The 16,363-nt window shown below is 37.4% G+C and overlaps 1 protein-coding gene across 2 annotated transcripts; it reads right to left on the bottom strand.

The window, feature by feature from the left end:
• Positions 1-1,312: 1,312 nt before the first annotated feature.
• Positions 1,313-12,874, bottom strand: ppp1r14ab (protein phosphatase 1, regulatory (inhibitor) subunit 14Ab). 2 transcript variants are annotated; one of them, XM_034310575.2, is made up of 5 exons: positions 12,528-12,874; positions 5,981-6,061; positions 5,844-5,876; positions 3,648-3,807; positions 1,313-2,619 (listed from the first exon to the last, which is right to left on the bottom strand). In XM_034310575.2, exons 1-4 carry the CDS (start codon positions 12,723-12,725, stop codon positions 3,673-3,675), a joined length of 447 nt encoding a protein of 148 aa, XP_034166466.1. In that variant the 5' UTR covers positions 12,726-12,874; the 3' UTR covers positions 1,313-2,619; positions 3,648-3,672. The 2 variants fall into 2 exon arrangements, with proteins under 2 accessions (XP_034166466.1, XP_026779938.1); XM_026924137.3 differs by having other exon boundaries at positions 1,313-3,807; positions 12,528-12,871.
• Between the last annotated feature and the right edge of the window lie 3,489 nt (positions 12,875-16,363).

Here is a 16,363-nt window from a genome sequence, read left to right as displayed (position 1 = left end):
CCCATGCTGTCCACCGCCAAAAGCGCCTACATTGGAAGAAGCAATGGAAGCAATGGAAGAAGATGGCCTGGTCTGATGAATCATGTTTTCTTTTACATCATGTGGAAGGCCGGGTGTGTATGCGTCACTTACCTGGGGAAGAGATGGCACCAGGATGCACTATGGCAAGAAGGCAAGCTGGCAGAGGCAGTGTGATGCTCTGGGCAATGTTCTACTGGGAAACCTTGGGTCCTGGCATTCATCTGAATGTTATGTGAATGTTTGACATGTATCACCTACCTAAACATCGTTGCAGACCAAGTACACCCCTTCATGGCAACAGTATTCCCTAATGGCAGTGGTCTCTTTCAGCATGATAATGCAGCCTGCCACACTGCGAAAGTTGTTCAGGAATGGTTTGAGGAACATGACAAAGAGAGACAAAGGTGTTGACTTGGCCTTCACATTCCCCAGATTTCAATCTGATTGAGCATCTGTGGGATGTGCTGGACAAACATGTCCGATCCATGGAGGCCCCGCCTCACAACTTACAGGAATTAAAGGATCTGCTCTTAATGTCTTGGTGCCAGATACCACAGAACACCTTCAGAGGTCTTGTGGAGCCCATGCCTTCATGGGTCAGAGCTGTTTTGGTGGCACAGGGGGGACCTACACAATATTAGGCAGGTGGTTTTAAAGTTATGGCTGATCGGTGTACGTAGCGTTGTACAGCAACCCTCCTAACCAACAGGGATTGTGAATATCACCTGGATAAAGTATGCCATGCGCACCTTGGATCTGACTGGAAAGGTGCTCAGAGATAACGATGCACTCACCCCATTGTGAAGGGTGATGTTAATCATGTAGAAAAAAGGTGTACAGTGATGCCCATATACATACAGCATGGTCTCTGCATGTACCCAGATGATAATCACATGTATCCAGGTGATAATCAGGTGATAATGTATTCAGGTGATAATCACATTCCCTGGTGATCAGAAGGGTTGAAACAGAACTTCATAAAGGGAAACATGTAAATAGATGGGACATCTAATTTCTTAAGAGACATCCTAGGCAATCTGTACCTTTGGTGCCCTCTGTTGATTTTCCAAGAAACTGTATGACAGTAAGAACTGCATTATTATTTGTATTTGTATTGATAGCAATAGTCATATCTTAATAACAAGTGCATACCTTTCTACAGTATAAATAGCATAAGTGTTTTAAATGACTTTGTAAAATCTCACTCTGTAAAGAGAGTATGAAAGAAGGATTCATATATTCAAGGCAATTTTTTCTTAGAACATTCATAGCCATTCAACAAATCACAAACTGAGATTCAAGCTCTTTTATTTAAAACAGAAACCTCTGACAGTTTCAGCAAACAAACACATATACCAAATTTACATTTAACTTTTATTACAGAAAACAAACCTTTTAAAAGTGACTGATAAAGTGGGTAGAATCCTGAGGATGTTACATCAACACTGGAATAATGGGCCTGCTATAAGATTGAGGAATGCTATGATACTTAAAACATAAAATAACAAAGTCAGATCTCACTTGAAATTTCCCCCAAAGACCTACAACTGGTCTTATCAATTAGCAATTAAACATCTGCACAATCAAGAGCTTCATTTAATCTTCACATCAAACATTAGAATGGGAGAAAATGTGATTTCAGTGACTGAACATGGCACAGTTGTTGGTGTCAGACAGGCTAGTCTGAGTATTTCAGAAACTGCTGATCTCCTGGGATTTTCACACACAACAATCTCTAGAGTTCATTCAGAGGGCATTCAGTGAGCAGCAGTTCAGTGGGCGGAAACATCTTGTTGATGAGATAGTTCAAAGCAGAATCTCCAGACTGGTTCGAGCTGACAGAAGGCTATGGTAACTCAAATAATCACCCTTTGCAACCACGGTATGCAGAAAAGCATCTCAGAATGCAAGGCACACCAAAGACCCCATTGGGTTCCTCTCCTGTTAGCCAAGAACAGGAATTTGAGGCTACAGTTAAAAAGATTGGAAAAAGACCAGGCAATGCTTTCTTTTTTTTTTTTTAACAATCATCACATATGTTCCCCATTCTGATATTTGATGTGAACATTACCTGAAGCTGTTGACCTGTACCTGCATGATTTTATGCATTGTGCTGATGCCACATGATTGGGTGATTGGATAATTGCATGAACAAACAGGTATGCAGGTGTACCTAATTAAGTGGCCAGTGAGTGTATATATGTTGATATGAGTGTGATCTCAAGCAGCTTATCATGTAGAAGCAGCAGCAGCCAGTAAAGTAATACCTCCGGGCTTCATTAAGAAAGCATGCCTTCATCAGAGCTCTGTGTAAATAGATAGATAAATAAAAACCAGATGTATTGTACGTGTTTATGAGAATTAAAAATGTAACATTGACATTGATCACTTTAAGATACATGTAAATCATATTAAATTTAACAAAACTGTATGATTTTCACTGCCTCTTCTTAACAGAGTAATAATAATAATATGGCAACATGTTAGACCAGTGGGTAGTACTGCCGGCTCACAGCTCCACTTTATTGTCTGTGTGGAGGATTGCATGTTCTCTCCTTCACATGGTTCTCCTCTGGGTTCTCCGGTTTCCTCCCACCTCTGAAAAAACATGTTGGAAGGTGGATTGGCTACTCTAAATGCCTCATACTCTGCCTCATGCCCAATGTTCCCAGGAAAGGCTACTGAAGACGAATAGTAATACATACTAAATATGAAATAGTAATAATAAAAACAATCAAGACAAACAAAGTAGTCATAAAGACTTTAAATACACATTAAAATGAAAGATATTAAATAAAAATCTTTGGTCCTGCACAGTAAAATCACCATGATCGAACCAGCACTTACAGTTTCCTTTTGAGTCTAGATCTCAGGTGAGCACAGAGTTACTTCAACATAGGATATGCTTCTGGGTTGTAGAGCTTAAAGCAGTAGTGAACTATTTATGACAAGAGCCATTCAAGATCTTGGAATTATAAGGGTCTATGTAACATTTCTATCATTTTAAGATGTTGAGCCACAAAGTTTTGATTACCAATAAGGTAATTAGTTAATATTTTTGTGTAAAACCTTCTCACATGCTGTATATTCTTTTGCATATAATTAATATGTATACATTTTATATATTCATACCTCATTTATGCATTAAAAATAAGACACCTATAATTCCAAGGTCTCACATTATATAGTTTGACATACACATTATATAGTCCAATATGGCATAAAAACTACTGTTGTTACCACAAGAAGCAGAAAAGTCTCACAACTCAGGGGTCACATGAAGAAAGTGTGTACAAGCCACTTAAACCTTCAGCATTTACTAGAAATCAGCTGAAAACTGATCATAGAAATAACAAAAATCTCATTCTTATTTGCTTGTGAAACTTGGTTTATACAACCTGGCATTAATGGTCATGTTAAAAGTCAATTAATAGATGTGTGTGTGTTTGTGTGTGTGTGTGCGCGTGTGTGTGCGTTTCTGTTTTGTATGTTGTTTTACAGGCTGAGTGCTGAATTAGTTCCATCTGGATGCTTTGCATGCATTTTAGATGCGGTCTGTGTTAACACTAAAACTAAACAGTGGTGGGTCAGTGGTAGGGTTAAAAAAGGAAAAGATCTGTCCATACAAGCAAGGGGTGCTGTCAGTGCATCTTAAAGTATTTCCGAATTGGCAGAGTTTTGGCGATTAGGGAAGATGTGGAGCTGAGGATGCTCAATGCCGTCATTGTGGAGGTCTTCCTGTTTCTGCAGCCCATGAAGCTTCAGCACCAGCTCCTTAATAAATGCCTGAGATGGTTAAAAAAAAGAACGAAACACAATGTCATGCTAGGAAACAGTTTAGGAAAGTGGCATTTTCAGAATCAGTCAGAGGAATACTTTTGTATTACCTGTCAACAGAAAGCATTAATTAACACTCTTTTTAGTGACCAGCAATTTAAAAATGTTGATATTTGACAGATATAAGCCAATGTTCCACTGATTTGCTTGCATTTCTAACAGTGTGCTCACTGCCTCATTTAGCTCCATAGTGGTCAAAAATGGGAACTACCACAGGTGCTAGGAGAGGCCTGTTGGGGCAGGAATCACACTGCCCCATGCTCACTCCTTTAACAGCAGTTAAAATCTATTAGTATTTTTTTATGCCAAATTATGGTAGCTTAAAAATACTCTGCAGCCACCAAAATTATTTTATAGAAAATAATCATAATTAAATTGAATACATTTCCAAAGGCAAACAAAAGCAAAATGTAAGCACATGCAATGTGTTTATGATGTATAAAACCATTTCTGTTGTAAATTATGTTGCAAAGATTGGCAAACGGTAAGGGGAGCTTTGCAGTGGATAATATGTTAGAAATATGTGTGCACCACTGTGACCTTGTTTCCCATGCAAAGGGTAAAGAAAGAAATCTATGTCCCTTTTCCAATGCCTGAATTTTCAGTGTGGTTTTTAAGATAGTTGGGCTGAAAGTTTGGTAAAACCTGGCAACCCTGGCTCAGGATATCAGGTCTTCTGTATGTGCTTTACACACTATGATGGGAAACACACCTGCTGTATCAAACCCAGTTGAAAAAAAAGGTACATCTAAAACCACTCAAAACGAGCTGCTAGATTTAAGCTTGATGAATGTCTGTTTTTGACTCTCAACCACATATTACTGGGTTACTCTAAAAATGCACTAGTCAGCAGCCTAAAACATAAATCAAATGTGATAACCTCTCTCCTTAATTTAGTTTATGTCATTATTAATGTTGTTTTGCTCCACCAAAATCTATGGTCAACACCCCTATCCCAGCTGAATAAATTTCAACCCTTCAAAAGTTTATACTTAATCTGCAGGATATGATTATGGTAATTATTTCATGACTTCCTTCTCCACTCACTGAAGCAGTGACAGGGCCACAGTCTGACCCAGAAATAGAACTGGCATAAGAAAATATATGTCACGGTCTGGGAAAACCCATCAGATATTGCTGTGGCTGAATTCTGCCAGACATCCAAAAATTGGAGTTTTACCAAAATTGGGATTCTTCTGTCTAATGTGCTTTGACATTTCAACTTAAAAAAAAAAAAACCTAAACAGATTTAATGTCAATAATGTAGAAATATTTGATTTACTTTATATTTGGTTCTGACTGCAGGTAAATAAGGTGCCATTTTAACAAATAAGTCTATCAAAAGTTGAGGTCTGTCTGTCTAAAGAAGGTATTTTAATGGCTAACATGCTGGCTAAGCATGCTTTTGTCTTTGTCTTTGTCTATGTCTTTGAGCCATAACAAAACAGACATAAACCTAATAGTTTCAGGCTATACATGGTGCAAATATTAAATGTCAAATGATCCACAACACAGAGACAGACAAAGTTATAATTTTTGAATACAAAAAAAGGGAAATGCAGCCAACAGAACATACTGTATAAATGAACAGTTTATACTCTATGAATAAATGAGCAGTTTATACTCTATGAATAAATGAGCAGTTTATTACCCTTAGTGCCCCCTGCTGTCTTTGAGACAAATTGCAACAGGTTTATAATGCGCTGTCATACCAGAGTGACTTGTGGGAAAATTTTATATATAAAATTCATCAACATTTTAGATCACTTTACTGCTGGACTTTGTATCTGTGTTTGTGTGTGTGTGTGTGTGTGTGTGTGTGTGTGTTTAGTGGATTACAGTAGGACATATTGTGTACCGGTGGCTCTGTACAGCAGAACACAGACCAGTTTTGTTATCCGCAACAGACCATCGTAATGGGACGTGTCTGTTACTGCCAGACTGATAGAAAGACAAAATGTGTCACACAGAAAACAGTTACTTACTTCTGTGTTAGTATTACAGGAATGGAGAATATCCTGTAAAAAAAAATGAAAATAATTAAAGAATGAGGCATTAGGTGAATTTTTCAATTTTTCTATTGGTTTTTTCAATCAGTAATGTCACGTTAACACGGTTGTACCTGGAGCCTTTTGGTCCTCTCCTCATCACTCTGCAGGTCCAAAAGCTCATCAATATTGACCTCCTCCGGCATGTGCTCTTCCTGCAGCGAGAGACAAAGATTCACAGTGACATTCCAACATCACTCAGTAGTTTTCTGTTGCCACAGGGTGAGTGTGAGTGGCATTTTTCTTTATCGTCTCATCCAGTGACACAGGAAAATAACTGTACTGTTCACTGTTTTAATGTGTTCAGTTTTAAAACCTCACCTAAATACAATTTCCTCTATTTATATTCTCATGTAGAGGTATGGTCAATGTAAAGTGTACATCAGCAATGAAAATAATGTAAAGACTTAACAAATATTCAACTGGATTAAACAATTAATTTTAGCAATTACTATTAGGTTATTTCTAATAATTCAAATTTGATGCGAGAACAAATATGGAGTAGCATGTTTTGAAACAATGAATGCTATAAATAGTGCATACAGTATGCTTGAGAAAACATAGGTCTAATAGCTGAATAAATGTATGTATCCTAAATGTATACTATAAATTAAATTAAATGGCCACTGAGTCACTGAGCCTTTTTAATGTGACTAGTAGCGTATAGTGTGTTCACTAATTTGTAAGTCACTATCAATCGGGTTTATTAAAAAGGTAATCTCATTTCACTGCCCTTCACTTGCGTGACTTCTAAAATTGGCTAGGAAGGTTAGCAGGCCTTGCTGCATGAGGACAGTTATATAAGCAGGGCACAAGTCTCAAAATACAGTGACTGAGCCTTAAGGAGCCTGCAGAACACCATTACCCTCCTGCTCAATCCCACAGCTGTACCACATTACCACAGCTCAGTAAAATGTCTGTAATGCTAATGGGGATATACTCCACCCTTCTTGAAGGCCCACATAAACACATGGAGCAGTTTTGTAAGCTAAATATTGCATGATTTGCTGAAAGGTCAAATGAGAGACTGACCGATTTTAAGATTGGTTAATTTATAAATGATAACAATAGATTAGATTAGAAACCTGCATTTCAGCTGAATGCACTTGGGCTTGTGACTGAAGCTGTGCACACCTCTGTTTGGTTTTAAAGCTCACTCCTATAATGGCTGCTCCAGGATTGCTCAACTCAAAAGTAGGCCAAGTATGATTTCCATTGGAACCCTTTCAACAGATCATTCATGTGCATCTCGTTTCTTTGGCTCCCAGCAATGTAGCAAGAAAAAACAGTCTCTAGCCAGTTGTAACCCAGTGGGTCAGACTATTTACATCACACGAGTATGTACTTTTCCAACCGAAACTCTTGGTACTGAGGAGAATAATAACACTGTATGCACTGCTTGATGCCAAACAAAATTTTGTGAAACTGGAAATTTTAAGATTACTGAGTAACACCAGGGATGGGCGATATCACAAAAACATCATTTGATATTGAACATTTGATATTTTCAAAAAAGTTTAAAAAAAAAAAGAGCTTAAGAACCTGCAGTATCTCAGAACAGTGTATTGTGACATAATTTCTAACAAAATCAATATTACCTATAGCTATATTGCCCAGCCCTAAGTGACACTTTCCAGGAAGTCACTACTCAAAATTATTTTAACTATGCTACTGAAACTGTAGGAATGTACAATTGTCAATTAATCACTAAAATCAGGAGTCATTAGAAAACTTGTGTATACTTGTTACACACATACAGCTCATATGATTAATCTCATGATAACTATGATTCGGTCTGATCATGCTTCAAAATCATCATGCTATTACACTAAGCATTACTCATGCTATTACACCAAGCACTGTAGATCTGTTATAGCTAGCAAATCAATGATTTGCTCTTTGGGTGCTGATTTTGTGGTATATTAATGTTTTTGTTCGGTAGTTTCTTGATTTGTTAACAAGCAAAGGTTATCTAAGTACTGCCTCTCAGGTTTATAATAAGGTTACTGAGGGCCACGGGGTGCTGAGGGACTACTTAAACTTTTTTGAAACTAATGTCACCATTGAAAGGTCAGTCAGAGAAAGATCCAAGCAGCATCCCCTACTGGGGCGTCTGTGACCTTTCTTTTAACTCTAAATGCTACTGAAAATGCTCTGTAAAGAATTTATGGCCACGTCTACACACATATTGTCATACTTCCAAAGGGTTCAAACTTTTCTCACTACATTACATATTGTGTACCGTGTATGTCATTAAAGTCACATAAAAGTGACCTAGAGAAAGAGAGCTAAGCTTTGAGCATTAGCATATTTTAGTGATCAGTATAAAGAAGGGATATGACAGTTAACAAAAATTAAAACAAACTGAAATAAAATAATACTCTAAGCCTAAATAAATATAAAACTAATTAAAAACTAGAAATATAAATAAAATTTTGAAACGCCGAATTGAATTACGTGAATTTGCATCTTTAGCTCTGTGTGAAAAAGCTGGCAGGAAGACACTGAATGCTCTGTGGCAGTATTTTGAACTTACCACTTCTGCAGGAAAACGTGCGGTTTCTAATAACAACACACACTTCTCAGAAATCAAAAGGCAAAACCTAGAAACTTAAAAGTGCACCTGGACATCACCTATAAAGGGAATGAAAATTAATAAAACTACAACCAAAACTAAAACTAAAATATATATACTAATATGAAAAAGACTCAAATTAAATAAATAATATATATATATATATATATATATATATATATATATATATATATATATATATATATATATATATAAAAACTAATAGAATCCACTAATACTAATAATGAGCTAAAACTAAACTGAATTTCAAACGAAAACTGAAAAACAGAACTAAAATAAAATGATCTTGAAAATCTCTACTAAATGTCTACTAAATTGTGACCGCTGCTTCAAAATGTTAGTGTTAATTTGTGTAAATTACAGTATGTACCAGTTCAGACATGTGTGTCTTTACTGAACACCTTGTGGAGGAAAGATGCAATGGCACTTCCTGCAAGCATTAGTCCTGCATCTATAATAGGCCCTTCAGGGCAGTAATTTAGTCATCATTAATTCCAGGCCAACAGCATGCGTTAACGCGTTCAAGTTTTTTCTCTCTTCTTCAACTTCGTGAGCGCATTTGAAAATAGATGTGTACCTGCAACAAATAGTCTGCTTATGAAACTAGTTCTGCTTTGCTGTGCAAATTCATGCATAGGACTTACATACATTGAGTATAGAAATATTATTCACATACAGTACATCACACTCGGACTGATTTGTGACAGAGAATGCTTAAGCATTTCAAAGGCATTCGCCGAACCCCTGTCCGATCAGAGAGAAATGTCAAGTCCTTTAAACATCATCAGCTGTCATCACCTCAGCATCTGCCTATGAACTGTGACTCAAACTCCAAGCATTATTAGCAATGTATCATGACTCTGAAAAAAATCATATATATGTGATAAACCACTATATTCATATTCATACTATATACAATATATGCTTTGTCCTACTCTGTGGTCATCATACTATAGTCTCTCCCTATGTAATATTTTACACCCAGTGTGGAGTCAGTGTTTGAATATTTTAACAGTGAGTTGAATTAAACATTTCCTCTCTCTCACTCTGTCTGTATCCTACATTTACTGTCTGTATTCACTTGCTTGTATTTGATCTCTCACCCTCACCATGAACACAGAACATTTTATTACTGTTGCTCTACACAAAGGGCAACATGCTTTAAAAAAGCCATTTTCACTTCTTATACCCAAGGGACTGGCTGAGCCATTTGGTCAGTCAGACAGCTGGCCAGACTGAGGTCATTATTTATCAAAACAACAGATAGTGCACATGCTTTATTCCAATATAGTAATATTAAAGCTCAGTATAAGCTCAATGTTTGAATTGAATTAGTCCAGTAGTTAGGTGACTGAAAAAATATTTTCATTGACTAGTCAGATTGTGATTAGTCAAATCTATATTTGCAGTTGATCAAAGCCAATTCAAACCTATTTGAATCAAAGTCCACTGCTTTCCAAGGGGAAAAAAAACCCTTAATCTCCAATCAAGATGCTTGTTTGGCTCTGTGTTAAATCCTCACATCCTTTAAAACACTTCTTTTATGACTTTTTATTAACATGTATTACAGCTGGGGCTCTCATCACTACTCTCAGTATATTTTGTGTATTGTGGGATTAGAGTTAAGGGAACCCTGCACCACGAATCAACCTATTAAAACAATCTGGAATGTTAATCTGGACTCTCAATCTCAGTCTCTGATGGAGTAACAGAAGTCTAATGGCTCTAATTAATGGAGCATGTGATGCTCAGTATTTAAGCGGAGGGGAAGTGGTGTAGCGAGACAGAGGGGGGATGTTGATTCACCAAGGTTTTCTTTGTGTGCTACACTGACATATGGGGTCTTTACATCCCCAGCCCCCAACACTTTACTCATGAGGAACACCCCAGGAGATAGAGATCAATCAATCCCAGAATCATTAGCATTGAGACCAGGCTATCCAGCTCCAGTAGTGTCGAGGTTCTGGTCTTTCCGGAAATGAAGGGGGTTGCAGAGGGGAGTCTGATTACAGCTTCTGTTTGTTCTTTAGCATTGCAGACCAACAGATATGTTCATTTAGACATGACTATGATGTGGTACATTTTTTCACCTGGGTCCTACAATATCCGTTTTTGCAACTAACTGTACAGTGCCCAGAAAGCAGATTACCTTCATGCTGTTATTCCAAAGGCATCTGTATAATGAATGTGAATCTGTATTAAGGTCGCTACAGAGCAGGTGTGGCCCCATGGCCGTTACTGTTTGTTCCAGTGATTAGATTGAAATTGCCAGGGCTCAGTTTCATTACACTGTAATAAATGCTGTGCTTGCAGGGGGTACACATGTGCTCTTTTGTGCTTTTATTGGATCCTTAATAAACAGATGCTGTGGAGGGGGAGCATAATCCTGCTTAGGTGAATGCTGACAACACTGACAGCCTGATAGATAAACGACACATGATAGAGTGATACTTTAAGAATGGGAATCTAATACAAATAATTACCCACAATTACAGAACACCACTTGAGTTTGCACTGACTGTTTTTGTGAATGTTCTTTGATCTCACATTAAACCCAGTAAATCACATCCTCCACAATTAATGTAAACACTTGTACTTTTTCTGCACTTTGTCTTTCTTGGGCACTGTGCTCTCTACACTGTGTGTACCTATGAACATGTGTAGCATGTGCAACTAGCTGTATTTTAATGCCCTGTGCTCTTCAGCTACTATACTGCCTGAATTTCTCCTTGGAATTTCCCCTTGGTGATGAATAATCAATCTAAATTCAACTAAAATTTCTAGCTGAATCAACACACAATAGAGAGAAATAAGTTAAATGATTGAGTCATAGCAGTAACTTCCTTTTACATGAAATTCACTTTAACAGGTGATAAAGTACTGCTAGTAGACAGATTTACAGTACTGACAGTAGAGAAGGTGAGCAGATATTTTACATTCTGCAATGCCAAACATTAATAGCATTACTATGCAGTCACATTTGCACTGTGCTCCACCTTTCTTATGTTATAGGTTTACGTCAGGTTCTTGATCTCGAGTTAAAACTACATTACACTTCATTGGTGATTGTGCATTTCCTGTTTGTAGGTAGTAAGTGTTTGATTGGAGTAAGGAGAGACATCTGGGAACTGGCCAGTGTTGTCATTCAGACTGAATGAAAAAGACATTCTTATGTTTTTTTTAACCATAAATAATGATATAGTAAGCAGTCTAGAAATCAAGCTGCTATGAACAGTCTGTCCAACTGCATTGCTAATACGATCAAGTAAATCAAACCAACACCCAAGCTTATTGTCACTCAGCTTACAAAGTCAACCTGAAAATGAAAGCTAATTCCTCCAAAAACTGGCTTCTTACAACCAATGGCTCATGCTATCAAGTAACCTGCTTTCAGCAGTTTTTTCAAGTCATACAGTGTGGTGTATGCATTGTTCATTTACCACAACATTAAAAGCACTCCTGTACACATGCTAGACAGTTACCCAATTCCACACCTATTAAGCTACTCTACTGATACACATATAACATATAATGACAAGAAATTCTAGGATTCAGGTCCTGTGTTTCAGTAATTATTTACATCCTAAATGAGCAAATATTTTCACTAATCACACTTCAGCAAACATGCCTCAAGCTTAGGAATGGATAAACAATCCACTTGCTAATGTCTAACACACACCTTCTTAATATTACAGAAGCCTATGTTCATTCCACGTGGATCATTATTATACTCGGAGTTCCTCACCACACACACACACACACACACATCTGGTTTGATAAGTTATTACTGAGCCATATACTGTAGATATAGGGGAAAATTACAGTTCAGGCTGATTCTCGTTGCTCAGCCCAGAGGTGAGAAACAATCAAGATCTTGACAGGTCACCACCCTGCTTGCAACTTACCCATGAATTCAATCACAGGTTCAAAGCTGTATTAGTTTAACGTTAAATATTTAATACAGGCATTAAAATGCAATTAAATAAAAATGCTTTGTGCATAATTTTCCCTCACAGGGTACTCACTCTTCCCAAATAGAGCTCGTCTAGCCCAGTGTCTATCCACTTCTCCACATCCAGACGCCTCTGCAGCTCCTTTCGGTTATATTTCACTGTAACTCGGGCTTGCCTCTTCTGCACACTCAGTCCTGATTCCCGACCAGAGCCTCTGCTGGGAGAGTGCACTTTGCTGTTATACCGTCTTCCCACCCGGTTCGCAGCCATGTCTCAGTCTGCACTCTGATGATCAAGTGCTGCCAAGTGCGACTGGAGCTGTACGGAGTAAGCGCGTGCACTAAACAAGCACACGGTGCACCGACATCCGTGCTCGGGTGAGGTGAAGTCACTGGGTCTTAGCGCTGCCGGTTTACAGCCTCAGCTCCTTCAGGTGCACTCACACATGCAAGTCCTACTATTCCTACTGGCTGTCATAGTCAGTGGGAGGTGCAACTAGCGTTCCAGTTTTCTTGCCACAACTAATCAGTTTTCTTGCCATTCTCTTTGCTCTTCAATCACTCTTCGCCATTGCGGTCATCTGTCTGTGGCGAAAATCTGTCTACTGTCTTCAATCCCATTGGTAGTCGCTGCACCAAGTCGCTCCAGATTCACATAAAGTTAAACGTTTCTCAATTTTGGCACGTCACTGGACACGCCCACATTTAGCCGCCAACAGTCACTGGCGCTCGTGTCGCCAGAAGTTGCCAGCTCTCATTGAAAATGAACGGTGTCTGGTAGCTTTGTCGCTGTATGTGTGTAATGTACCTTTATTTCAGTCCTAGGGCGTTGCTAGAGTGAGTGCAGGTGCTGCAGCAGCACTTGCACAGTGATAAGACTGAAGTCGATTTCTTATTCGCAGTTTTTATTCCTATTCACTGTTGCACCTTATATTGCACATGTCATATGGTGCCATGTGGAGTATTATTAAGGCTGAAATAGATATTCATACCACTTGCACAAAGCCAGGGTGAATTCGGGTATATTGGGACATCAGGTCAATTGGGACAGCTGACATGACATATGCTTGTCATGACTAAGAGCTGTATTACACATACACTATATGGCCAAAAGTATGTAAACACCTGACCATCACACTCATATGTGGTTCTTCCCCAAACTGTTGCCACAAAGTTGGAAGCACACAATTGTATAGGATGTCTTTGTATGCTGTAGAATTACAGTTTCCCTTCATTGGAACTAAAAGGCCCAAACATGTTCCAACATGACAATTGCCTCTGTGCACAAAGCGAGGACCATGAAGACATGGTTTGCTGAGGTTGGAGTGGAAGAAATCGAGTGGCCTGCACAGAGCCCTGACCTCAACCCCACTGAACACCTTTAGGATGAACTGGAATACAGGACTGCCCCCCAGGCCTCTTCACCCAACATCAGCACCTGACTTCACTAATGCTCTTGTGGCTGAATGCTCACAGCCACACTCCAAAATCTAGTGGAAAGCCTTCCCAGAAGAGTGGAGGCTGTTGTAGGCACAAAGGGGGAACAAATCCATATTAATACCCATGCTTTTGGAATGGGATGTTCAACAAGCACATGTGAGTGTGATGGTCAGGTGTCCGCATACTTTTGGCCATATAGTGTATTTCTGATACATATATACATAAGATGTAGACTACTACTGTAACAAAATAAAAATAAGCATAAAATAACAAGTTTATAATTTAATAATTTCCTGGATGTTTGGTTGAATGAATAATGGTTGAATGAATGGATGCATGACTATGGTTAAATGATGCGTAGGTGGATTTTATGTCCATTTATCGTTGTTTTTACGAAACATCTTAAGAAGTAGGGGAATAAGGTGGACTCTCAATATAGAACGTTACTTAAGCCTACTACTTAGTATGCAGATATTTTTTATTTAGTGTACTAAGTTCATACAATGTTAATGTTTATTTTTTATTTTATTATGTTATGCTGCTATTGCAACACATAAATTATAAAATGTTACCTACCTTCTAGTGGTGGCTTTTACTGTGATTTTTTCTTTTATCTGTTCATAATTAATTTGAGAAATTATTGGTTCATTTCATTTTCAGTTTCAATTCATTTCAATTCATTCAGTTAAGTATAGAATATTACTCAGGCCACATTTTAGTCAGTTTTACTTTGATTTTAGTCAATTTACTTTAAAACAGGTGGAAGATGAGTTTTTTTTCAAACCCTTTTCCTGAAATATTTATTGATGCAGCGAATAAATATGACACAAATAAATCTTGTTTTAAATGTATCAATGCGGATGAAAGTAAAAACCCAAAATGAATAAAACCATGTGTCTTGCCATGGTTCTTTAGAATATGATAGATATTTTTTACATATTTTTGTAGATTATGTAGATAGTCAACACTAAGAAATGTATTATGTGTTGGGGTATATGTTTCATTAATGGCAAGAAAGCTCAGTCAATTTGGAAATTCAAAAAACTGCACCAATCTGAATTCACTCTATTTTAGATACACGTTTTGCTAGAATTAGGAAAATGTAGGTTGTTTGAACAAATTTCTCCCTTAAAATGATCATATTATGTTGTATAAAATGGTTAATGTTCCAATATCAGACCACTATTTAAAGGGTTAAATTATCATGAGCCACCAAAAACCCACCACAATTTAAAAGAAAGGGACTTCCAAAATAAGATAGGCTTAAATGGTCCCCAGCCTGGCCCAAAAGTGTCATAAATAATATTTAAAATGTTTATATAAAATATATAAAATGGTTGATGTTAGGCACCCACTATGTGATATGTGATTACTAAGCATAGCGTGCCAACAAAACAGAAACATTTCTACCTGAAATTGTCTTCTTCACCCTTAAAACTGTCATAATAAAGTATAGGACTTCCTAAATTCGAATGAATAATTATCTTCAGCTTTTCACACCCTTAAAAGTGTCATAATATGTTATCATAAAATGCTTAATAGTCCTGTATGAACCAAAGTTCAGCATGATTTTGAGGGGTCTGAACATTGCTTCATATTGGAAAATGAGGCTTTTAATGCAACATAATGCTTTAATGCTTTAGGGAATACTATTTTTCAGACTGTGGTTAAATTTTGGTGGCACAAAATGTTTTAACACTAGGTTCATATAACAACCAAAGCAAGAAAAATACATATGCAAGGACTATAATTGGCCAAAAATGCTGTTTTGCTCCAAACGGATTAACAAAAAAAAAAAAGGAAACAAGACTAATGAATGACCTCTTCACCAAAATATTGTGGAAAAGTTCTAATAGGTGGAAAAATTCTAATAAATAAGTGCAAAAAAGAAAGCTTGAAACCTCAGCCTTGTGTCAAAGGTGGACTGAATGGTAATCCACTGAGGGTTTCTGAAGGTGCAGATAAACTTAAAAATGTGCACCTAGGCCAGTGACAAAAAGTGAACAACATTTCAATGAAGTGTTTATTTACAGTTTATGAAACTAGATGGTAATACATGTACTCTGCTGTTTCTTAAAACCAGCCCTCAAGTACTGTGTACAGTTGTCACTCTAGCACGCCAGATTATAGAACATAATATATAGAATAAAAATTTAAGGGTTCTGCCATAAATTGAGTGATTGAGTTTATTTGGTGCTTTCCCCATACACACAAGGTCCCTTAGGCAAAGCCCACATCTCAGTAGTAGTTTTTTTTTTTTTTTTACTATTGGCTAGGACCAATCAAAGAGGATAGAGTTATCAACAGCAGACACCCAGCAATATTAGGGAAAAAAAGTTTCTTTCATTTATTTAACGGAATAGTCTCAAATTTTGACACACATTAAGTGTCAAAGATTCACTGAGCATCACCATGCATCTGCATAACTGATTATATAAGACTGAATTTGTGGTAATATATATATATATA

This window comes from Pangasianodon hypophthalmus, chromosome 14 (genome assembly GCF_027358585.1).
Source record: "Pangasianodon hypophthalmus isolate fPanHyp1 chromosome 14, fPanHyp1.pri, whole genome shotgun sequence".
NCBI lineage: Eukaryota > Metazoa > Chordata > Actinopteri > Siluriformes > Pangasiidae > Pangasianodon > Pangasianodon hypophthalmus.
Note: the sequence above shows the minus strand (reverse complement) of the source record. Positions and strands in the feature narration are given on the sequence as shown.

Coding starts and splice junctions, on each gene's coding strand:
- ppp1r14ab (XM_034310575.2), bottom strand. CDS start 12,725: ATGGCTGCGAACCGGGTGGGAAGACGGTATAACAGCAAAGTGCACTCT. Junction 5,877..5,980: donor AGAGGACCAAAAGGCTCCAG/GTACAACCGTGT, acceptor TTTTTTTTACAG/GATATTCTCCATTCCTGTAA. Junction 3,808..5,843: donor CCTGTAATACTAACACAGAA/GTAAGTAACTGT, acceptor TAACCATCTCAG/GCATTTATTAAGGAGCTGGT.